The following is a 25364-nucleotide window of genomic DNA, read 5'->3' on the forward strand; positions in this document are numbered from 1 at the left end:
TGGTGTCATTGTCATGGTTTTATTTCAAAGCCTGAGAACTGTAGTGAGACAACTGCCTGAAACAGATATGCTTTGGATGAAAAAAAGCCACAGGAGCAAAAAGGGCAGAAAAGAAGGTGAAGAAGATAACAAGAGACAGAGGCAGTAAGTGATCAGAAGAAAATATTTTATTTCTCAGCCTGTTATTGAGACACATGAGGTCAAAATACAACAAACCACAAGATGGATTAAAAAATTATAAGCTACGTGTCTATGTTTTTCAGACTAGCACTCATTTCAGTGTTTCTTTCTTTCTGTTTTTCTTCAGGAAATGGCAGAGAAAACCCAGAACTAAAGCACTAAAGCGCTTCTGCTACTGAGGTTGAGGGTTTGTTTTCGGAGGTATTAAATGCTTAACCAATAAATCAGTAGAACAATACCTGTAAATGAAACTAGCAGATCAATGCTTCATAAATATTTTAAAATAAATGTTAGTGAAAAACACAATTTCCCTGAAGGAGAGCATCTGGGCACACTCATGATTACGATAGCAGTTCTGCACTGACTTTAAGCTTATTAATTTGAACTAAAAGTGTAAAAAGTGAGCAGGAGTATGAATATAGCAAGTAAAAATAAAAGAATACAGACAAAAGAAACAGCTGAGTTTCAATCAAAATTAACAAATCAATCTGGTATTCAATACAAACCTGTAGTCCAATGTACTTTATCCTAAGAATTGCAAGAAAACTGGATATGTAGAGCACTACAATTTTGTGTAGGAACATTTTGCTGTTGTGTAATTAATTAAAAATATTGTCGTGGTGGGTTTGAGCAGAACACTAAATGACTGTAGTCTGTACCAAATGGTGGCCAAACTAAATGACCAACTGCCATCTCAACAGACAGCTCCATGGGTTTTACATATTTACGTATCTATGTAGTAAGTATGTAGGGTCACTCTGTCCCGCTATCAAAAATTAATCATTGTCTACTTGTCTGTATGTGGACCTAACAGGTTACAGCACTACAGCTGTGTTGCTTCTGCTTGGTGAATGTTTTTCAGATGTTACTGGGGGATCAATAGTCGCTGAGAAGTGCTGAAAAGATCTATATCTATTCTTGTTTTGCTTATAATGACAGTGTGGGATTTTGTCCCAAGCATTAAAAAAGGCATACGTACAAACATTATAATTTTTATCATTTAACTTTTGTGTTGCAAGAAAATATAGAGCAATGCAATTACAGAGAAGCTATTTGTGACTAAAGTTTTTCTTTCTTTCCAAATTTGTCACCTTGACAACCGTGAAACATGCTTTGTTATTTCCTTTGTCTGTGTCACGGTGCACATGTCTTTCTTAAGACACTTAAGTGATGCCACACGCACACACGCAGTCGTCGCACGAGAGTTCAGTCCAACTATGTTAAATGCGTTTCCTCTGCGTAAACATTCATTGGCATTTTTTCTCTTGTTTTGCGTTCATCACTCACTCGGTTTGTAAATAGCTGTGCCCCTGACAGCTACACAGCGCTCATTCTGCGCTTGGCTTTCCCCCCGGACCCCTGCTACCCTGTTCACTTTAACCAGCTTCACGCGGTGTGCCGTTCTTGTAGAGCGAGCGCAGAGCACATCCCAGTCAGTCTTCACTTCTCCTCTCTCCCGTTCACTCCGGGATGGAGCTGTCCTCCTAGCACAGCAGAAGTGTACTTCAGCAGTTGGCAACTTGGTTTGACGTTAAGGAGAAGCTGAAGCAAGCATCAGTTCTTCTTCTGACAAGATTTCTTTCAGCTCCGCGCATTAACTTGGCTGTCGCAAATCTGCAAAATGACAGCAACCGGACTACATCCACGCTTTGTGCTCCTGCTTTGCTTCATCTCCACCGCGGCGTGCAATACGTTTGCATTCACCGAGGAGCCTTCTGACAGAGGCGGGAAGGCGGACGGGTATTGTAGTCGGGTATTACGGGCTCAGAGCAATAGGAAAGAGGGCAACAGCGAGTTTCGGCTCCGGGTAGAAGGAGACCCGGAGAGCTATCACCCAGGGAGCACATACAGAGGTTGGTGTTAGCCATATACGCGTAGTACGCTGCTTTCCATTGTGCCTGTGCATTGCCTCTAAGCCACAGTCAGCACTATGCAAACTTAAGATAAGTTTCTGCACAATCTACTTTTGATGCGGGGCGAGCGTTAAGATAATTACGCACAATCGCAATAAGCAGACGTGTATTTTAACTACTAAAAGATTAACGAGAGATCATTTTAAATCTGATTTGAACATCTGTGAGCAAATAGAGTGCCTCAAATAGTTTTGTATGATCAACATTTTAAGAAGGCTTTTTCTGAGAAAGCTAAATCCCTCTATGAACTCTTGCGTGCTTTTGGTGTTGTGTTCCATACTTAACAAGTTTCTTGAAAGCCAGCCCCGGATTTCTCTCTCTCTATCTTTTCCTAAAAGGAAAGTTTTTGGGTGCAGTAAATAGGCATGTGCCATCTGCTCTGTGATTTCTAGTCTCCTGCCCTTCTGGTTCCGACAATGTGTTGCGCTGCAGTTGGATCATTGCTGCCTGCTTTAATTCCAACGAATTTTTGTTTAGCAATCAAAATGACAACTGAATTATTTTAAATGTTTGAATGATTTAGCTTCAGTTTAAATCAGTATTTGTTAATATCTAAAGACACCAATTAAGTTGCCGAGTACAGCAACTACAGTTTTCTGCAGTAACTCAACGTTCTTTGATGTTGTGACTGATTGTAAAAATGGGCAGAGATCCCATCCTAAACATAATCTGGGTAATTGGACAATCTGAGAAACGCAATGTGCAAATTAATTAACTTTAGCTTGTCCTTTATATATTTGAGCTTAAAATTTATAGTATTATCTTTACATACAACACTACTCAAGCAGGTATTTTAACCCACTTTAATCAGGTGTTTGGAAGAAGGACTGTAGTTAAGCTGCTCCCTGTCAGGTGATGTTGTCTTCTAATATTTTTTTGTTTCCATGTAGTGACTGTGACTGCAACCAGCCCCTCCTACTTCAGAGGGTTCACCCTTATTGCCCTGAAGGATGGTGCAGAAGGTGACAAAGACGAGGACTATGCTGGGAATTTTCAGGTATGGTAACAGCCAACACATATGGCTGTGTGTTATGGATTAGAGATTTCTCACTGATTAATAACCCATCCCCTTTTTTGTCTAACATGTTTATTTTTTAAATTGGGACACAGCAAATTTTAAATTAATACTAGCCAGCATATTTTGCCACGCCTGCACTCTTCATACCATCCTTCATCTAGCAAAACAACTGTGCATGACATGAGTGGAGAGACAGATATTTTCCTTAGACAGCCCTCTTGTCTTCACATGTGTCAAAGTGTGATTATTCTCACCTCACCTCCTCTAAAAGGCTTGATATAGCATGTGAAAGGAGCCTACTCTCAGCACATCTTCCCTTGAGCTATGCTTGGCTTTGGCTGCTGGAAGGTGTGTGTAGAGTTTGAGAAGCCATCTATTCAAAAAGTAGGCATGTATGTAGGTACTATACAACAAAGTAGATGAGAGGGTAATTAACCTTTTATACAAGAAGGTCCAGCTGGAGTACTGTAGGGAGGAGAAAGAGAACAGAGAGAAAGACAAAAAGAGAAGGCAAGGCAACTGGTGCTGCTATGCACATGTGATAATGGCCAAATATGTGAGAACTGTGTAATTGTAATGCAGCGTGATCAGAAAAGTGGTAGGGAAAAGACATGATAGTTAATGAAATTTCATGTGTATTTCTAATAATTTGTATGCAGTCTGTGTTACTTCATACTATACAAAGGAACTACACTATAAGGTGATAAAATGTATCCCTCCATCCATTCTATTCTGCTTATCCTTATCAGGTTTGTGTGTGTGTGTGTGTGTGTGTGTGTGTGTGTGTGCGTGTGTGTGTGTGTGTGTGTGTGTGTGTGTGTGTGTGTGTGCAGTTAGGATGGCAGTTTAAAAATGTCTAGGATTTAAAGGTTGCATAAGATGACACAAAGGATTTGGAAAGAACTCAGCAAGAAAATAACTGATTTTAGCTTCATAAATATTTCATAAAACTCTTTGATTATAGTTAATAAGGCGTATAATAAAGCCATTATATCACATTAATATACTATAATAATAAAAAAAATCCCATTTCAGTCTTAGTCATAGCCAAATCCATTTCCTGCTGAGAACTTTTAACAGCATGTCTGGCTTTCTCCTGTTTAGCCTCCTGCAAACGTGTTCATTCTAACTGTTTCTTACATAAAAACCCGCTATTTTACTAAACCTTTACGGTTCAAAGAGAGGTTCACACAGCAGTGCACAGGCTGCTCTGATCACAGTCACTGCAATGCTGTGGCACTCTTTGTGAACCTAAGCCTTGATTATGACAGGACATAAAGACAGGAACACGTTGTTTTTGTCCTGTCTGCACCTCACAACTCATTACCCAGCATCAACACCACCAAGGTTTTTTTTTCTCTCGTATTTGTTGTTGCAGTTGATTTCATGATGTTTTTCTTTAATGCCCGCCTCGAGTGCGTCCCTCAGCCATATGGCGGAGTGTGGCTTGGAGCGACGGGGCGCTAAACATCAGGAGTTAATATAGGAGAGACTGCATCATTTAAACATCGCTCAACACATGAATTGGTGCTGAGTGGACAGAGAATAATAGATAAAATGGATAGATGTTTGATCATTGCCTTTTAGAAGTTCACTTTAGAAGTAAAAAGAGCAGATGTGTCAGTACTGTGACCTGCTTTTGATTGGACTCCTGCCGGGTTTTTTAGAAGTTTAAGGTCTCTTTCACGGCTGCAGATGATCACCTGTCTTTCCAAGCAGGCTGTGACAGAGCAGTAAAAATAAACTGCTGTCTAAAGAGATATGTCTCTATCATCACCTGCTCAGTCAGTCTTTCATACTTTACGTCTCTTATGTCAGAAACCTATATACACATACACGCACAGACACACTATTGCCCCTTTGTGAAAGAGCTCTGGGTGGACCAGCCCCAAGGAATTGAAGGAAAAGAAAGAAAAAAAGGAAGCTGCAACAGAGGCTTTAGGCTTTATTTAACATACAGCTCATTTGAAATCTGCTGGTGTGCCCCATCTCAGCCGTCTTAGGACAGCTCCCGACTTGATGAAAAGCACTTTTATTGAGCTCTCTGGGGAGGTCAGCTGCCACTGTGTGTCTATGTGTGTTTTTTTGGCAAGAGTGTAAACCAGCAGGGAACGCTGGCGATGTCTGATGAGACATTACTTCTCAGCAGGGTGAGATAATAGGACAAGAAAAGGCAAATTGTCATGTGGCTGTGTGGCTATATGTGGGCTGGAATTGTCAGGATGTGTTTTGAAATTTCTGTGGCGGATTGTGCCATTTGCAGCTACTTTTCTGCAGCCCCTATGTTATTTTAGATTGTTGCTGAATGATGTTTGGCTCTGACCAGGGCATAGCATAGAACCAAGCACTTTCTTAGACACAAAACTCTTGCATAAACTCAGAAAACGCAACTCGAGTCTTCCAGTGGAATGTCCCGTTTTGTTAGTTTTCCTAACAGCCATTGTCAAGCTATTGTCAGAAGATCTGAAAACGAGGGAGTAAAAAAACAGGATCATAGGTTGTCTTGCAGCAAATTAGTCGCTTCTTTTTGCAGATGGTGTTCAATGCAGTCCCATGTGACTTCTCTGCTTTTAACATGTGGTGTAGTCCATTCAGGGCAGCCCAGAATGCCTGTTAGAAACCATGGGAACATCGAGGGGAGGGAGCGTGTAATCTTTCAGATCACGATCGGCTGCATACACATGGATGGCATGCACACACACACACAGCTCCCGGACTCCCCTTCTCACTCTCCGTCTAACTCTTAACACACTCTCTCACACACAATTTCAAAGGGAACTCATTCATAACGTGGCATGACAAAGGAAATTCTCTGCTGACAGCTTTATGGAGTGAGAAAGTTCCCTGCCTTTACTGCCCGGATGTCACTTCCTATCAAACAGATCCTTGGTCTCAGCGGTTGTGCTCTCTCATGCAGCCAACTCAACTAATTTTCTGTCCCACAGTTAAAATCATTCAGGTGCTTAATATCTCAGGTGTGGAGCTGAGCAAAGAGGGGAGCACGGATTTGGACTCTTCAGCCTAATTCAAGTCTGGGACTTTTTTTTAATGACCTGAAGACATCAGAAGCGAAAGCTAAAGTGACTGCATCCCGCCTGTGCCCCACGTCATGCAGTGCCTCTGCTTCGGCCAAGAAACCTCACCTGGTGTGCATAGCTTTTATGAGCTTGGTTGGCTTACCCACAGGGATGTTCACATTGTGCTTTGATGCCAGAAAAAATTTTAGAATCAAGGTTGAGACTTGCAGTGGCCAACATTTGCCTGCTAGTCGTACAGCCAGGCGAGCCAACATGAGCTTGGCTGACATGATAGATAGTGACCCCCCTCTATTCAGGGAGGAGAAGCCCCCCCGGTGGTGGAGCCTTCAATAGCTTATTACTTTAACCAAAACTGCTGATTCGTTTCAACTGCCACAAGCATCTCTCCGCTCAGTAAAATAGATTGTTCTACTGCTTCTATTTACCAGAAAATATATAAATATGCAGCACAGTCGGTAGGTTTGGCATCCTGATGCCACTTTATTATAAACAGCATACCTGCTCACAACATTTTCTATAAATAGCTCTTGCATAGTTTGTAGCCACAATTTGTCCTGTTGTAAGAGAACAAAAATTGTTTAGGCACATCAGACATGTATATCAAGCCGTTAAGCTCCCACATTACCACCCTTGGGAGATAGCTTTGAGCATGTCTATGTTTTTTAAGTGTTCCTTTTCTCTTTAATCCAAACACGTCAGCCTTAGAGCATTTTTCCACGATATCTGTAGCTTGTCCTTAAATACCTTTTAATATCTTCTCTGTGGAAGAAGGTTTTGCTCCTTTTTTGTGTTTTGACGCTATCATGGAACCCACAAAGGCTATCTATGTATCTATCTAAAAATGCAAAGTCCCCAAGATTAAAAACCTATTTTTAAGAGAGTCTTGGGCCAACATCTAGCACAGGTTTAAACCATGGACTCTCAACAACAGTAACCACTCAGCCAACATGCTGTTAAACTCATTACAGTAGCTATTAAAGCTGCAAATGTGTTCTCTAATAACTAAAGCGTGTTTAAAGACCATATAACTGATGGTTTAAGACTAACACGATTCACTAAATTAAGTGATGTTTACAAAAAAAGTGTGTTTAATCTCAGTTCAGCTGTTAATTATGTTTGTGAGATTGTGATACGACAAAATGTATCTGTGCGATCCAGCATCAAGAGAAGAAAATTACCTGCAAGTGTTTCCAGGTCTTTTTCAGTCACATCTTGTCTGATGCATTTATACTCATTACTGATCTCTTTGTGTGTTTGTGTGTCGATGCTTTACAGATAATTGATGAAGAGGAAACGCAGTTTATGACCAACTGCCCCCCTGCAGTGACAGAGAGCACTCCTCGCAGAAGGACCAGTATCCACGTGTTTTGGACTGCACCCCCTAGTGGCTCCGGTTGTGTTTTTCTCAAGTATGTATACAGCAACGGCTGGTACGGGTAATTGCAGGTTATCCTCCAGATGTATTACTCATGTGAAACTGATTCACTGCTGAGGCTAGGCTGATCGCGTTTAGGCTGAATCGGGACCAACTGCAGTTTAAATATGTACCCGGAACAAGAAACTCACCGTTGAGGCAGGCAAACATAATGCTTCGTTATTGTATTGTCACAAGGAACTTTGCAATAATTAAAAAAATGCAGAGGAGCACCTTTATAAACAGTACAGTGTGTGCTTTCTCTCCTGTGTGTACACACTTACACTCACACCCCCACAACACCGCAACCATCGCAAACAGAATCCAAATCTGACACTCTGTAACTGTCTGTACTTACTGTGCTTTGCCTGATTTAATATAGCTTTATAAATATCTTCAGATATTTAAATAAGATATTTTTTACCAACTGTCTTGCTTTCTCTTAATTTCAAGTCCACATCTAATGAATTAATATTTATACAAGTATACTAAGTGAAATTTAGCCTCAAGTCTCAAGTAAGTAGCTTTTCGATTTTATATAGATCATTTAGAACTAGGATTTTTAAAAGAGATTGATTTAGTGCAATGACTTTAGTTTAATTTTTTTTTTAACTAAATCCTTTCATTTGGCTTGATAAACTAAATATTACCTTCAGTAGTTTTATACCTGATATGCACCACTCATTTCTTGCTGTTGTAAGTGCTCTGGGCTTACTTGAACACAGAAGACTAGTCATGTTAAGCTGAGGACACATCATGACAGAAATCCATTTATTAATCCTGTACTTCACTGCGGGGAAATAATGAGAGTGCATGAAGTGGAAAGGCACTGAGGGTCTGTGCGGTTCACGAAGGCTTCTGATAAATGCATTATTTAACAGTTTGTATGCTCTTTCTCTGGTGTGTGATCTACATCTATCATTGTTTATTTACAAAGGAGTCATTAAAAATTGCTTTTGTTTTTGTTTTCATCCTCGCTATACATTGTCATCCCAATTTTTTAAAAGGCTGGTCACGTTCCACGATATGTATGCTCTCCCTGTAGAGGCCAGGGAGATAATGGTTGAATTGTATTTGGTACTTAATAGATAAAGGAAAGGAAAGTGTGACAGAGTGCACAGCCTTGAAAGAGATACTTAAAAGTGCAGAGATGTCGCTGCACTATCAGCACATAGACAATGCGGAAAGGAGAGAGTAAGAAGCTTACTGTTCAGAACACATGTCTGTGAAAATCATAATTACAGGCTGGCAGTGGGTATTTGTCTCTGCTCTTCACCCTACACTGCAGCAATGATGACAAGGTTTTTGCATATGCCACTCTGCTCGAATGCAGCGACTGTTCTAGTACAGTCTTATTGATATAAAAGTGAAACTCTGTAAAGATTTTATGTGGAAGTCCCTGCATGAAAAACTTCTTAGAGGGAGATACATTGCTGTTCACTGGTGGTTATTATATTGCACAACTTCCAGTAAAACTTTTGTGCATAAACAGGCACATACGGCATAATCACTGAACAGCAGAAAACAACATAACAATGTGAGATACCTTCCTATCTTAGATTAGCTTAGAGTAGACAAGTTTCATTACCAATGCAGGCATAGGGTAAATATTTGCTTTTCATTTTCTCCATATCAGGGAAGGTAGCTGCCTTTCAATAATGCTGTTGGTAAAATGTCATCTTTAAAAAAACAAACAAACAAGCAGACAAATAAAAAAAACATCTGGTCACGAACTTACAAGTGTGTGCACAAGTCTGTCTCATAGAAACTGACTCACATGTACCACGAAATCCTGCTCCTCGTGAGTGGTTTGCTACAGTATAATTGATGGGCAGTTGCTGTCTTTTAGATGGAAAGTCTGAGCTTGGTGGTTTGGGTTTCTCAAAGGTTGATCCGTGATGATAGGGTTAGGCAAGGATGCAAGGATGCTCATTTACCTCCTGAACTCAGAGCATTCATTTTAAAAATCTTACCATTTATTTTTAGCCTTCTCATGAGCTCAAATCAAAACCAAACTTTCCTTTGCTTGGTTTCTGTTGGTGTCTCACTCTTGTTTAACTAAAAATGATAGTATACAGAAGCGATGCATAGATATATAGGCCTTGCGGAGTGCTATGAGCCTATTAGCAAATATAATGACCGTTATTAATGAAAGTGGCTGCTTAAAATAAGAAGCTGCTCTATACGTGTTACAGTGTTCAAGAGAGAAATAAGCATTTAATAAGTTTTTTATTTATTTATTCCCTTGAGCTTAAGGGAATAATTGCTACTAGCCATCGTAATTCAAACCTAGTTAGACACCAAAAAGGTTTAAAAAAATGTCAGAATCTGAGAAAGAGTTGATTTTCTTCTTAGTCCTCTATTATTACTTTGGTGTATTATTATTCCTTGATTGGAAATAGAACATAAGAGACTACAAAGGGCTCGATAAATATAAAACTGTAAAAACCCATACCCATAAGTATCTAGTGACACAAAGTACTCTAGTCACAGTGGTATTATCAGACTGTAGTTCCACACGGCCTGATTGGGTTCCACGGAAGCTATAACTAAATTCAGTCCATATGTTGCTGTCACCACTGAATTTGCTACTATCTTGTCTCTTTCCATTTGTTGGTGCGAGACGTTTTTTTTGTAATTTCCCTCTGGCATGCTATATGGATAGTAGTGTGGTATGTTTTGATGAGCTGTCTGAGTATATCAGTGATCTGGTGAATGTCACAACCACATGCAGCTGTCGGAGTGTGTTTAGCTCCATCAGTTAGATGACGCAACAGATAAAGGATGCTTTGAGAACACTGGAAGCAGTCCTACAGAAATTAAATGTACCAAATACATTTGTCTTGGAGTGGATTTATGTTTAGGCATCTTGTGAGTTCTTCTTGCAACTGAGAATATGGATCTTCATTAATTTCATCTTTTTGTTGTAGCAGGAGCTGGTTGTAGCCCTAAAACAGTAGTCTCTGCTGCCCCCCCCCCCCCCTTTTTTTTTTTTTTTACCTTTGCTTCTCTCTTTCTCACTGTCTTTCCTTTTTCTTTTTGTTAATCTCTCAGACTTACACTACCCAGAGACAGACACTCGTACACACACACACACACACACACACACATTCAAATCAGTGCACTTTTGTGGTGATTGGGATCGGCGGTGGTGTGGATCCAGCAAAGTAAGATAGAATTTAAATTGGATGTTAAATAAGCATTACTCGGCCTGATTGTCTAGCCAGTCCAGGAAAGTGGGCGAGCAGTGAGGCAGAGTTTGCTCGTCTGTCTCTTGGAGATATGTGGAATTGGGGTGAGATTGAATTAAAGTGTGAACAATTAGAGAAGTGCTGGTGGTGTCACTTACCTTGAATCAGTTCATCTGCGTTATATGAGAGGCTATTTTGGCTGTAAAATCATACTTTCTTTCAAATACCATTTTAATCTTACATCAAGCAGGGATGTGAGGGAAGTGAGTACTCTCATGTGTAATATGATCTTAATGTCAGAGGTTCCCAAATTGTCCAACTTCTCAGTATTTGCCAAATCTTTAAGTTAGCAAACAGAATATTTTGATTAGAAATAAAACAGAAAGTACAAACTCAGTGCAACAAGAGTTAAGGGACCTGTGATCGCTAACGCAAGCTAGAAGACCTTTGATCATCGGAACAGAATCACAGACGCGATTTCTAATGAACCTAACTACTGGAAACGAGAAAGGACAGGGGGAAAGATCAATGGCTAACTAAATAAAGGTTTTGGAAAACATTTCCAGCAATAATCAGGAGATATAGATTGAACCACTGTAACATTATTTGAAGCTGCAGGATGTCCTCAAGGAAGTGCTTCAGAGTTAGTAAAGAGGTAATCAGTGGAAATTTAGGTTTCTGTGACAACTTGGTGTCACTGTGAAGGAGACTGCATCCTGTCAGCCCCTGTGGATTATGTCCAAGAAAAAAAATCATTTTTCTCTTCTCTTGTTCTCTTCAGCACAACGCTGAAAGATTGGTGGAATTCGGTCAGGATTACTACTGTGAATGCATAGTCCTGATGGCTGGATGAAAGCGCTAAGCCAGTGTGGGTTTGTGGATGCAAGAGTGTTGAGGACACAACATTTATAGAGAGCACAATGCATGTCTGTGGATATAACAAAACACTGGCTGACAAGATGCCTCCCAGCCCCTAGAAGCCTGGCAAAAGAGGAATATCCCAGCATGATAACAATATGAAGCTTCTTCTTATTCTTTTGGCTGCTTTCTTTAGGGGTTGCTACAGCTGGTTGCCTGCCTCCATCTCCCCCCTATCCCTTCTGTCACACAAACACACTTCATGTCCTCCTTCACTACATCCATGGATATTTTCTTTGGTCTTCCTTTTTTTCTTCTGCCTAGAAGCTTCGTCTTCAACAACCTTTGCCAGTATATTCACTATCCTTACACATATCTCTACCAAACCGTCTCAGCCTTGCCTCTAACTTTTTCTCCAAACATTTCAACCTGAGCTGTTCCTCTGATTTCGATTTCTGATTTCCCTGCCACCCCCAGTTCTGCTTCATGGCTTTCTGTTACTACCACCATCTTCAAACGTCAGTAAATTTAAATCACGTAAATCTTCACTTTCATTCTTGCTTCTATCCTTTGGTCACAAATTACCCCTGATACTCATTCCCACCTACTCCACCCTGCCTGCAATGCTTTAGTTCACATCTCTTGTCCACTGTCTGTTGCTTAGGATGGTTGATCCCATCTACCTTCAGTACCTCTACTCCTTGCAGCTTCATGGTTATACCTTTCTCATACTACTGCATCTACTGACTTTCATCCCACTTCTTTCCAGAACATGTACCCAACTCCAGGCGCTCTAGATGCCTCCTGCTCTTTACTCTAACTATAGATCACAGTGTCATCTGAGAATACCATAGTTCATTGCTGCTTGACCTCACCTGTCAGCTTGTCCATTACCACTGCAAACAAGAAGGAGCCTAGAGCAGATCCCTGATGTAATCTATTCCCATCTTTAATTTATCTGACGCTCCAACCACTCCTACCTTGCTGTTTTTATATATGTCTGGCACCACCCTTGTATACTTGCTTGCTGATCCTGACTTCCTCATTTAGTACTATATAGAGTTCCTCTCTTGACACCCTGTTATATGCTTTCTCTAGATCCACAAAAGCACCATGTAGGTCTTTCTTACCTTCTCTATTCTTCTCCATCAACACTCTGCTCTTTTTTGACATAAACCCATACTCCTGCTCACTGATCCTCACCTCTCTTTTTAATCAAGCTCCAATAACTCTTTCCCGTATCTTCATGGTATGGCTCATCAGCTTTATTCCTCTGTAGTTAAAATAGCTCCACACATCACCCTTGTTCTTGAAAACGAGCAAAGTCAGTTCAGTTTTTCAGGCATCCTCTCACTCTCCAAGACACCAATTTCCCCAAACTGCAAAGGAATGAATTTTGCCCCATTTTGCTCCATCAAAGAAAACAATGGCGGCTGTGATTTTGATATAGTGGATCTAAACTGTTTTCATTTATACAAGTGTAAGTAGCCTACTGTAAAACTTGCAATAATATAATTACTGTATAATATTGAAACATTTGGCATTTAGAAGCGTACAGTAATGTCAGTTGCATATTGTATACAGTGGCAGGCAGAAGTGTGGGTGTGACCAGAATAAAGGACCCACGCACACAGCTTTACACATTGACAGGTGTTTTAGTTCCAACTGTTCCTGACATGCTTTGCTTGCGCAGCTTTCCAGCTGCCTTCTCTGGCTTCTCACATCGCACAGCTCCAGTCAGGTCCCTGTAACCTACTGAAATAGGGAAGGCATGACCAGGTGATGAAGAACAGCTGTATGGGTCATCCTCTCCTGACACCACACCCTGAACCAACTGCTCCACCCCTCCCCTGCAGCTGAGCCACAAACCACACCCCACTGCCCAACTTAGGCTTGGGACCCATCCGGCCTAGCCTAGCCCTGGCCCTGGAGTTCCTCTCTGCGTGGCCGAGGGAGGCAGTTGGGCAGCCACAAACACCGACTCCGAGGAGGAGGCTCCGGGGCGCTTCACCCCCACATTTCAAAATGGTGCTCTATGAGTCAAGTACGGTTGGGCCTTCCACACTGGGACCTTCCTCCCAGTTTTCTTTCTTTAGGTCCAACACCACCCGTGGCTTCCTGCTGAACAGTATCTCAAAGGGAGAGAAGGTCTGAGGCACCTCACACACTGCAAACAAGAGTGTCTAACCAGCGATCCCAATTGCGTTCATCCTTGTGAATGAACTTATGAATCATGGATTTTAAAGTCTTATTCAGCCACTCTACCAAATTGTCAGTCTGAAGGTGGTAGATGTGGGTCAGAACAGATTTAATACCCAGTAATTCATACAGTTATTTCAGCATGCATAAACGATGTGCCCTCGTCAGTTAGTATCTCTTTTGGGATGCAGACTTGAGAGATGACCTGAAACAGAGCCTGCACCACAGTCTTTGCAAAAATGGTGCACAGAGGCACTGCTTTGGGATACCACGTTGCATAGTCCAACAGGACTAATGCAAAGCGATATCCACGTGCACTCGGGGCAAATGTGCCAATGAGGTCCATGCCAATGCGCTATAATTGGGGCCTCAATTAAAGGTTACAGGCGCCGAGGCGGAATGCCCGTCTGGTTAACCAGCTGACACTCTGGGCAGGATGTCCACCAGGTTGAACAGGCGACTAAATCTACCCATTTACACTCCAGAGTTTTATTATATCCCATATATGCCCCCCCCCCATGCTGTAGAGGGGCACCGTTGCGAGTAGCGGCAGTGTCCACGAGGACCAGAGCTACTTGACTTCACTGTCGAACACCTTGTCCGGCGCTCAGACTGTTCCTGCAGCTGTGGCTTCCAGCTGGGCCACTATCCAGGCTAGTGACTCAACTGGCAGGGCTGGTCGTGGTTCTGCCGTGCCACGGCTCAGGTTTCAGCACCACTGTGACAGAAATAAAGGAGCCACACACACAGCCTTACAGGTTGTCAGGTGTTTTAGGTCTAACTGATCCAGACACACTTTGCTGCAGCTTTTCAGCTGCCTTCTCCGGCTTCACACACCACACAGCTCCATTCAGGTCCTGGCAATCTACTTAGGAAAGGCATAACCAGGTAATGAAGAACAGCTGTGGGGGTCAGCCTACCCTCAAACCACACCCTGAACCCACTGCTTCACCCCTCCCGTGCAGCTGAGCCACAAACCACACCCTGCCACAATATGCTTTATGTCAGGGAGATTAGATGGCGTACAGCATGTGGAATCATCTAATTGCGTGATTTGAAAAATGAGAATTTTCTGCCTAATTGACATTTCACGTGGTGGAGAATGGTAGCCTGTTGGAAGCCTTAATTCAAAAGTATTTCAACTACAGTCAGGCTTCTATGGCTCACCACCTCTTGAAATATAAGACTGGATCTGCTCAGTGGCACTGTTCATAATATGTTGAAAAGCTACAACATTACAATGGGTGGAATTGGTGGAAAGGTATTTTTTGTTACTTGTAAACTGTCTTATCCTTCAAAATATACAGTATTCTCAGTCACTTACAGCAGCGGTCCCCAACCTTTTTTGCGCCACGGACCGGTTTATGCCTGACAATATTTTCACGGACCGGCCTTTAATTAAGGTGTCGCGGATAAATACAACTAAATAAAACTAGTACCGGTACCGAAAAAAAAGAAGATTTATTCATAACACACGTGAAAAGACCAAGGAAAACCGAGTAAACGATAAAAACGATAACAAAATAATGCTGAAAACCGATAAAAACCCTGAAAACCATACATTTCACACCTGAGCCTCAACTCTCGCGGCCCGGTACCAAACGACTCACGGACCGGTACCGGTCCGAGGCCCGGGGGTTGGGGACCGCTGACTTACAGAGTGTGATCACTTTATTGTACACACAGAGATAACTGGATATCATAAAAATACATGTGTTAAAGTCCTAGCATTTATCAAATTCTTGATCTTCCACCTAATCTGCAGGATTACCTGCATTGAACATCTTGGTTTTAAATGGATATTCACAGTGATCATCTCTTTGTTTCTCCAGTTTTGTAGAAAACTAATATTTGGCTATTTAACAATATAAATATGGATTTTGGAATTTATTGTATATTGCTGTTATCCACTGATATAGACTTTGCATTTGCCATTGAAATGGTCATTCATGCTTTTTTTTTAATTTATGTGAGAGGTGCATGTGGACATATCAGCAGTTAGATGTGCAGCTCTGTGTAAAAACACAACAAATATATAAGATTTCACACCCTGTAGGCTAATGCACATTTCCTGTTGTTTTTGGGATTAGCTCAGCTCAATAGACGATGCTGCTGCTCAGCGTAGTCCAGAATAAATAGCATCCAAACTGTCCAGCTGGAAGGGGCCCACCTGGATCAGATGTTACCCCTGGACTTGCATCCAGTATCTCATTATTGGGGTTTATCCCCGTGGAAACCTTCCTGCAACCATGGCTGGTGTTTGTGAGGAAGTTAGGTCCCCGGTGGCTTGTTTTCTGTTGTTGCTTCTCAAGTCTGTTGGCATCTGAAAAGGTCTCTTTGTGGCTAATTTACATGTCAAGGCCCCTCATAGACATATGCTTCTTCACTACTGAATGAAATAAGCCTCTGAAACAGCTCAATCTAGAAAAACCTCCCCATTGCAGACCTCACATTTGGTGGGCATTACTTTTGGCCTGTCATTCATTCTTTATTGACATAGTGCATAGCCAGCTGTACTGTACCAGGCATTTTGGTGAACTACCTTAGGAACTTTTGTCGAACTTTAACCTTTATTACTGAGGCACACTTTTTTGTTTATTGTAGTTTAATGCATTAAATAACTTGAAAAACATTTTTTTAATTTCCTGAGTTCTAATATCTGCTTTCAGGAAGATACTGAAAAACAGAAATAGGTCTATGAAAAGCTCTACAGCTATTTGCTCTGCCATGACAAAGAGCTCAGACTAGTATTGTTATTAAAAAATACATAAATAAATAACATTTCCTCATTTTTTCCTGTCTTGGTATTTTCTTTTTGTAATTTACACTCTTACTTTTTCCTCACTTTACACTTGCACGTTGTGTTCCCCTCAACAAACTTTGCTTCTCACAGTTCCCCTCTTTTCTTGTTAATCTATTTAGGGCTAGCATTGTGCAGAAAAGGATAATCTATTTCCAGGATGAAGGCTTACTCACCAAGAAACTGTGTGAGAAAGGTAGGTTCCTTATAACGGTTTGGATAAAAAGTATTACTATCAAAATTATGCATTATTTTTGCTCCCCATTGACAACCTTTTATTTTTTTCTATCCTTTTACTCAGTTTTGTTGTTCGCAATTTTTACATTTCACTTTGTCATGCACTGATGCGAATGATTGTGAGTACGACGCCCCGGGATTGCATGGCGATGGATGCCACACTGAGTGGCGAATCAAAAGAACAGTGCTGCACACCTTTTCTCCGTGTTCTTCCTTTTGGCTCACCACTTTCTTAACCATCACTCTTTTATATGACAGGCACCCATCTCTTCTGCTCCTTATACTAATCAGTAATCTTACTCTGTGTGATCTTTTGTTTTTCTCTCCCATCACTTCTGTACAGAATCCTTGTATGGAGATACTACTGATAAACCATTGCTTGACTGTTGTGCCTGTGGAACGGCAAAGTACAGAGTCACCTTCTATGGGAACTGGTCAGAGAAGATTCACCCCAAAGACTATCCCCGTAAGCACAATTTTTCAGTTGTTCATGTCATCTCATGTCTTATACATACTGCATGAATTAAGGAATTGTCACTAAAGAAACTAAACCTGTAGTAATGTGATTTTGCTAACACGCATTGTGGGCATAGCCACAATTTTAATTTAAATTAGCATTGATTCTTCTGTGGTTATAAATTCTTACTATGAACATTTAATTCTGTTTTGATAACATCAAACGTAAAACCACAGTTCCTTCTTACAAAACAGGTGTTTGTCTTCTGATTTGTTCTAAAATAATGGATTGGAACTAAGAGTCACATAAAAGGTTGGATATCAGTGGGAAAATAGACTGTATGAAAAAATTATGTAGGGACGTAGGACATAGCCAGTTCTGGCTACCTATTACCTTGAGCACCATGAAGGCAACTGTTGTTGTGATTTGATGCCAAATAAATTAAACAGAATTTATCCAAATTGTTAATAAACTACTAGGATTTAATTAAACAAAAGTAAGAAATAAATTCTTATGGAGGATTGAACAACATGCAGAAAGCATTCTGGAAATTTGAGAATTGTAACACTGGAGTAGGGATTGACTTATTTTTGGTGCCTGCCACAGTAGGCAGTTTTTGGTACTTCTGCAAACCACCAAAATATACACAATTTAGTGCTTGTTGTGGTTTACCTGGGGAAAAGATGGCTGCATGATTCACTGTGACAGTGGTTGTTAAACTGTGGAGCAACCAGATGACCAGGGTAAAAAAATATGGAATGAAACTAAGTTGAATAGGAGTTGTGTATGGGAAAAGGATAAACAAGAATTTGTTGATACTATTATTGGGGAAAATGTGTTTCCCTGACCAGTTAGTGAGTGGTTGCAAGTGGTTGCTTCCAAAGTTTGCATAGAAGATGCACATTGCCTGTAAACAGTTGCCAACTTGATTTAAATGCTTTCTAGCTTTTAATGTAGGACATGCCAAAAACGATGTGAAAACCACTGCATACCCCTTAATGGCAACACCATTCCCTGGTCATTTGGCTGTATAACTAACACACTACAAAAAATGTTCAGGAATGGTTTGTGGAAGATAATGAATCATTTAAGATAAAACGTAAATAACTAGCCCAAATAAACAACCTAAACTTATAAAGAATAGCTAACTCACTCTCACATTTTCCCAAAACAGCAACTCTACAGTGTGGATGATTTAGCTCTGTGGTTTAGGCTCTGGTTATAGGCCTGAGTAATGATGTGAGTATTGAGCTATTTTACTGTGGTTGGGTGCACTGCATATAACCTTGAGACTCACAATCAGGATGTGAATGGACTTTAAGATTACACTGGCTCTCTTGTCTAAATCAGGCTCTTGCCATTCAGATCAATATGCCGATTAGAGTGGAATAAGATAAACCCTGAGATCGAAAAGCGAGCTAATTCACTGTTTTATAGAAGGAGTAGCTATATGAGAGTCACTGTCCCACAAATTTATGAAGACACACACACACACACACACATACATGCACACACCTCACAGATAGATCAATTGTTAAAAGGATAGGGCAAGCTGTGTGGCTTCTATTTCTTTCCCTTGCTACAGATTGATTCGTCCTTGCACAAAGTTATTTCCTTGGTAAGTAGTTGAAATATCTCTGCACATATTGTACTACACAATATTATTCACTGACTACACCACAGAAAGTATATAGTGTGATTTTGCTCTTCTGTAGTACAAATACATTTTTTGCTCCTCGAGATCTGCTATTGAGCCACATTTCACTCTCCTATATTTCCTTTAACTGCAGAAGCCATACACTGCTGTTCTGACCAAATTTCAGTGTAAAACAGGCCAACAGGAGATTATTTTAACTACGTGACATGATAACCTTGACAGTTCTATTTTCTTTTTCCCCCTTTGTCCCCATTATATGTCATACAGACAAGTGCGGCTATTTAGTTCAAGTGATGGCAGTTCCCTTGGACACAGAGCGTAGACACCTGCCCTAGAAAGATTGATAGAATTATAAGATATTAAGATAAAAGAATAAAAAAGAACAGCATTCCTCCATCAAACTTAAACAAAATATATTAAAAAATTATGTCTTTCATTTTTTTTATCTTGTTTGTCTTCTTTTCCCTTGGACTAAATATTAATTTGCTTTGTAAGATTTCACAAGCCTGTGCATTCACAGCGACCAAAAATTGTCATCTTTTTACATTAGATAAAGTAAAGTTTAAACTCTAAGCTCTATCAAAGTTTTTCAACACCACAACTACACTGTCCTAAATTCATCTTCTATGAATCCAAACATCCAGACTAATTTAACTGCCTTATATTATGTCCCAGATAAATATACGACTTGCCACTTGACTGCTATTGAACAATATTTTCCATCATATGTGGGTGAGAATATCATGTTTAAAATGAACAAAAACTTTACAAAAACCTCTGGCATTAACTCATTTTTTTGCAGCATTGTATTTTCATTTGCAATTTAACTTAAAAAAAATAAAATAAAAATAAATAAATAAATAAATAAATATATATATATATATATATATATATATATATATATATATATATATATCTTAGGGGTGCAACGATACTCATATCAATATTGAACCGTTCGATACAGTGCTTTCGGTTCGGTACGCATATGTATCGAACAATACAAAATTTTTTATTTATTTTATCAACTTTCCTTCTGACGGTGCTGTCTGTGTTGAGCGCTCAGTGGATCTGCGCTTGACAGTGCAGCCTAGGCGGAGTAGTTGAACGCAGATTCACTGAGCAGGGCAAGCTAGCCAGACGGAAGTTAAGCTCTCCTTGCAACATGGCAAATTGAACCTCCCCTACCCTCATTCAGATCTGGCGTTTGGAACTATTTTGGTTTTCATGTGAAGTATGACCCTGAAGGTAAGCGCATCATGGACTAAAGTAAAACAGTATGTTGGATATACCATGCAATGCTCAATTACATGGGTGGGAACTAGTGTGTTAGCGCAGTTAGCTCGTTATGTGTTGGCTGTCCAGCCCCATGCACGGGGTAATCTGCGGTAGCTCGTTAACGGAGATTTGCCATGTTGTGGCATTAACATCATTTCAAGGAGATTTACGCTGACAGCACTAGTGGGAACACAACGAATATGACTGCACATTTACCCTGACATCATTCTAGTGCAAAGACAAGTGGAAGCAGACAAAAACAACAAGCACGCATGCTACAAACTTTAGCCGAGTCATTTAGACAGCCGTTAGCACATGATTCTCCTTATGGGACCTGATAGGTTTAATATGCTGCTGAGAATACAGCCCAGAAGAAGCATATAGTATAGCTTTTATTTTGGAAAGAGCCATTTCTCTGTAATAAACTCTCTTTTCCAAAGATGAGTGATTCCTCAATCAGATACAGGGCTCGCAAAATCGCTAGCCAGAGGTCCCGAGGCTTTTTCCCAGTCGGGCTACCAAAATCTATCTCTGCCCTGCCCGTCGGGCTATCGTAGGAAGGAAAAAATATATGTCAATGCTTTTGCATTCTTTCGGAAATGTAGCTGGGTAATTATGTCATTAGCATCAGTGAGCCACTGTCAATATGTGACATGTTGAAATCGCGTTTGAATTTGCGCTTGTTTTTTGCTTTCACTTTGCAATCGCGCAAACTGTGTATAGAGAGCGACAGTACTGATTGGTGAGTGATGATAATTTGCGCACCAATTCCTGTGACATCGTCTTATCAATCGTTAGCTTACTATGCAAACATGACAAGTGAAATCTCCCGCAGCAAGCTTAAACATGTGAGAGGTTGATCGCGCATAGAATCGCTGAGCGTTATGTTAGTGCCTGTGTAAAAGCAGCAGGATATATATTTTAGTTCTGCTGAGCCAAATAAGACAGGTGAGGGTGAAGAAGTGACAGCCAAAGAAAAGCTTACCACAAAACGGAAAAGTTATGACAAATCAGACTATAAGGCAAAAAGAAAGTGCGGCTTTATGGTTTCATGGACAAAAGAATTTCTGTGGCTGCAATATGGCAAGCTAAATAACCAGGGCTGCACATAAGTGGTCCGCAGGTGCGCATTTGCTGTCAAAATAAGAGATTGAGTTAGATTATTGTGATCCCACAATAAGATAGTAAGGACAAAAAATGACCTGTAGTCATCAACAAGGAGCCTATCGATCCTAGATAAACTACAGTATTCTATATATTGTTATGCTTTACATAATAGTGGAGGTTGAGGTGTGATGTCTACTGCTGCATTCTTGGTTTGATTGCTGGTGTGGGATCAGTAATGGAATGATGCAGAGGGCATTTTAGGAAAAAGGGTGAGATGGCCAATTAAAATACGTTTTATTGTTTGGCTTTACAGGTCGTGCCAATCATTGGTCAGCAATAATTGGTGCCTCCCACTCTAAGAACTATGTCCTGTGGGAATATGGGGGCTTTGCCAGTGAAGGTGTCAAACAAGTGGCTGAGCTGGGTTCACCAGTTAAAATGGAGGAGGAGATCAGGCAGAAGGTAAGATACTCCAGTTGAGATGACTGTATTATACATGTGGTAAAAAGCATTTAAATTTGTATTAATAAATATGCAGTCGGGATATTTACCAAGTAAATGGGTCGATCGTGGCTCAAGAGTTGGCAGTTCGTCTTGTAATCGGAAGGTTGCTGGTTCGAGCCCCAGCTCAGACAGTCTCGGTCGTTGTGTCCTTGGGCAAGACACTTCACCTACCGCCTACTGGTGATGGCCAGAGGGGCCGATGGTGCAATATGGCAGCCTCGCTTCTGTCAGTCTGCCCCAGGGCAGCTGTGGCTACAACTGTAGCTTGCCTTCACCAGTGTATGAATGTGAGAGTGAATAGTGGTATTGAGGGGTCCTGAAAAGCGCTATAGAAATGCAACCCATTATTATTATTATAAGTAAATGAACTTATTTCTAAGAATGTTTTTCCTTGACAAAAACTGTTAAAAAAAAAAAAAGGGGGGGGGGGGGGGGGGAATGAATTGTGCAACACCACAGGAACCTTAGGGGATGTTCCAGGGTATGCACACCTGAGTGCGGTATACGATGAATTGCTTTGACATTGTTGTCCAGATCATTTAGTGCTTTCAGGCATCTTTGCTATTCTTAGCCTGCCTCTACTACCATATTTAACCAGTACACAGCATCAGGAGCAGTACCGCTGCTGGGAACCGGTTTAGACGTTAGAAGATTAGAAGATATTTTCCCAGGTGTTTCATGAAATTTGGACCAATTATACCTCTAAAAAGTGCAGCCACACCAGTTAATCTTTGATCACAACATGGGGTTTGAGACAACTCGGGAAGTGCTTTGAAGGCAAAAGGAGGAACCTGTTGTTTTTCATCAAGACAGTTAATTAGTAGCTGATTTCAGTTAGGTTGGACTATGTCTCTCTATGTGTATCCGAAGGATGTTTCTTTTATTTTAACTTTATAACTGTCTTTTACAGCATCTGGTTTTCTTTCGAATGAAGTCTGAACTTTTTATACAGTCTTTGTACTTGTCATGTTCTTCCTGCTTCCTTGGACTCTCTGGTACTTCCACAAATAGCATGTTATATCTTTATTTTTTTTCCTTCCTCCGCGTTGCTGTCTCTCTGTCTCAAAATTACCCATGCAGACGTCTCACCAGGCATATGGTCCCATTGAGCGCTTACTGCTAGCTAATTTTGGAGACCTGGTGTTGCAGCAGATAATGAGGGCATAGTTTGAGCAAGGGGGTCTCCATGTCATTGCTACCTTCCCACAGCTATTGCAACACACAGCTCTATTATTCTTTTCTCTCTGCCTGGATCATTAGGCAAGTTTCTTCCAAGGTTAGAGGTGAAAGTGAAATTGGGTTTGGATTTGACTGACAAATAGAAAACGTTTTCTAGAAAACACTAATTTGATTTCATTTAAACTGGCTTTCCTCGTATTATGTCTGGAGAACATGAAACAGAAATTCTTCACAAATGTAATCAAACTGTGAAAGAGAACCCCCTTTTCTTTAGATAATTTACAGTGCTGGACTGGACGCTATATTTTTTTCAGCAAATAGTAATATGTGACAGAGCACGCAAAAACCTAGCGAACAACATTTTAATATATTCTTTTGCTTTTTAATGTTTCTTTAGGTTTTGAAACTTAAAGATTAACATTTGCAAATGTAAATAATTAAACTTCTGATTTAAAAAAAACAAGACAAAGCAAAAAAGCCCCCCTCCAAAAGACTTAGAAGAATCCACTGATAAATCACAATCCACGCTGCATTATTGCCAATGGCTATACATGGAACAGTTGCCAACATTACTAAAGGGGGAGACTTTCTCTGGTGCCTTGCCTGGTCAACCCTCCCCTAGCAGTTTGGCTGTCTGACTCTGGGTTTCCCACTCGCAGTCGATAAGTTTTTTTGCATTTTATTCAGCAAGCTACATTTTTGGGACACAGTTTTGAGAGATTTTGCAAACAGTGAAGTTAAGATAACAAACACTGGGAATATTGCAAAGTCTAGTTGTTCTTGATGGTGTCTTGCTTGGTTGTTTTTGTGAGCACCCAGGACTGCAGCGAATGATTGTATTGTAGTAAATGAGGTACTTTTTCTCACTAATAACAATCATATCATCACCGAGTGTGGCTTGGCTTGTGCAGTTTATTTTATCTCAAGAAGGTATTGAGAGCTACCCCTTGTTTACAATTATGTTGCCTAACAGCTGCATAATGACTCAGTAAAGTGGAATTGGCACATGATTGCAGGATGATGGTTACATTGGCAATCAGTATAAACCTGATTGGTCTCATACTAGTGAGATGCATGCTGTTAGTCATTGGAAAAGTAGTGAATAATCAACCTTTTTCAGTCATCTGTACATGGCTTAATTAGCATCATTTACAGAATTGTGTAGGTAGACATTAGGTATGATGGTTCTGTAAATAGGTCATTTTCCCTCACGAGGCTCATGCGTTATCCCTGTTTGTTGAAAACGGGTTTAGTCTGATGAACAGAAACTAAAAAACATGTTTTGTGCAATCACCTCACATGTCCACCGTATCCAGTTTTCTACAACTAATAAAACACAGAAAGTCAGTCGATGCCTTTTAAGTACGGAGGCTGGGTGAAGGAGACTCCCTCTTTTGAGCAGTGTAACGCGGCTCGGTAAATGCTGACGCAAACAGAAAGCTGATTCGCTTTTGTGTCAGGTGAGGCGTCGAGGGGGAGCAGCTAGCGATGAATGCAAAATTGATATTCATAGTCAGGCTTCACTCCAGCCAAGGGGATGCACTGATCAGAGTGTTCATACAAAGTTTCATTTGCAGAGCCAAGCAGTTATGCAGACCACGCAAACACACACACACACACAGAAAACCCCCCAAAAAACATTTCTACAGACAGTCTTTTTTATCTTGCCTCTGTCAGTTCAGACTATGATGACTTTATTTTATATTCAACTTTGCCACCCTTTCAGACCTACAGCAAGGGTTGGCTCTACAATGTGTCTTGCTGCTCCTGCTCCTCAGATAGGTGGCGAAAAATATTTGGCATCTCATATCTTCTGGGATTAGCTACATCTTTAAAATTGGAATTTCAGTATAGTACATCTCTACTGATAACAGCACCAATGTTTAGTATTGGATTTTCTTTTTAGAAGAAGAATGATAAAATATATTAATGTGACATGCACAGGTGGCTATATTTACTTTATCCATCTCCACTAGCTTTCTGCTTGACTTGCATAATTAACAAGCAGTTCCATATAAAACTGTCTTTAAAAAGTCTGCCAGAGACTTTTTAAATTAACCCTTCAGCCTCATATCATCTATGTAGCTTATGCCATACAACTAAACGAATTAAACTAAAATGACAAATGTTACTGTAATTACTCATTTAAGGATTCATATATTGAAATAATTACCATAAACTTACATTTTTCTGTGGTTTAAAAGGTCTTTTGGTCCAATGTCAAATAAAAGGACACATGCCTTAAGACATATGTAAAGTAGCTTTAGTAGGTGAGATGTAGAATGTAAAGCAGGTCTTTTTTTCTTTTTTAAAAAATGGCTTTTGGACAGTAAACAG

General features: G+C 40.4%; 1 protein-coding gene across 1 annotated transcript in view; it reads left to right on the forward strand.

The window, feature by feature from the left end:
• The first annotated feature begins 1466 nt into the window (after positions 1-1466).
• The window catches only part of spon1a (spondin 1a), a 59466-nt gene continuing 35568 nt past the window's right edge, over positions 1467-25364 (forward strand). Inside the window, exons 1-6 of the mRNA XM_087837814.1 lie at positions 1467-2033; positions 2984-3090; positions 7425-7558; positions 16734-16807; positions 17192-17314; positions 21658-21806. Of these exons, the coding sequence (XP_087693940.1) occupies positions 1802-2033; positions 2984-3090; positions 7425-7558; positions 16734-16807; positions 17192-17314; positions 21658-21806 (819 nt within the window). The 5' untranslated portion in view covers positions 1467-1801. The remainder of the gene's footprint in view (positions 2034-2983; positions 3091-7424; positions 7559-16733; positions 16808-17191; positions 17315-21657; positions 21807-25364) is intronic.

This window comes from Neolamprologus brichardi, chromosome 1 (assembly GCF_056152115.1).
Source record: "Neolamprologus brichardi isolate AB-2024 chromosome 1, ASM5615211v1, whole genome shotgun sequence".
Lineage (NCBI taxonomy): Eukaryota > Metazoa > Chordata > Actinopteri > Cichliformes > Cichlidae > Neolamprologus > Neolamprologus brichardi.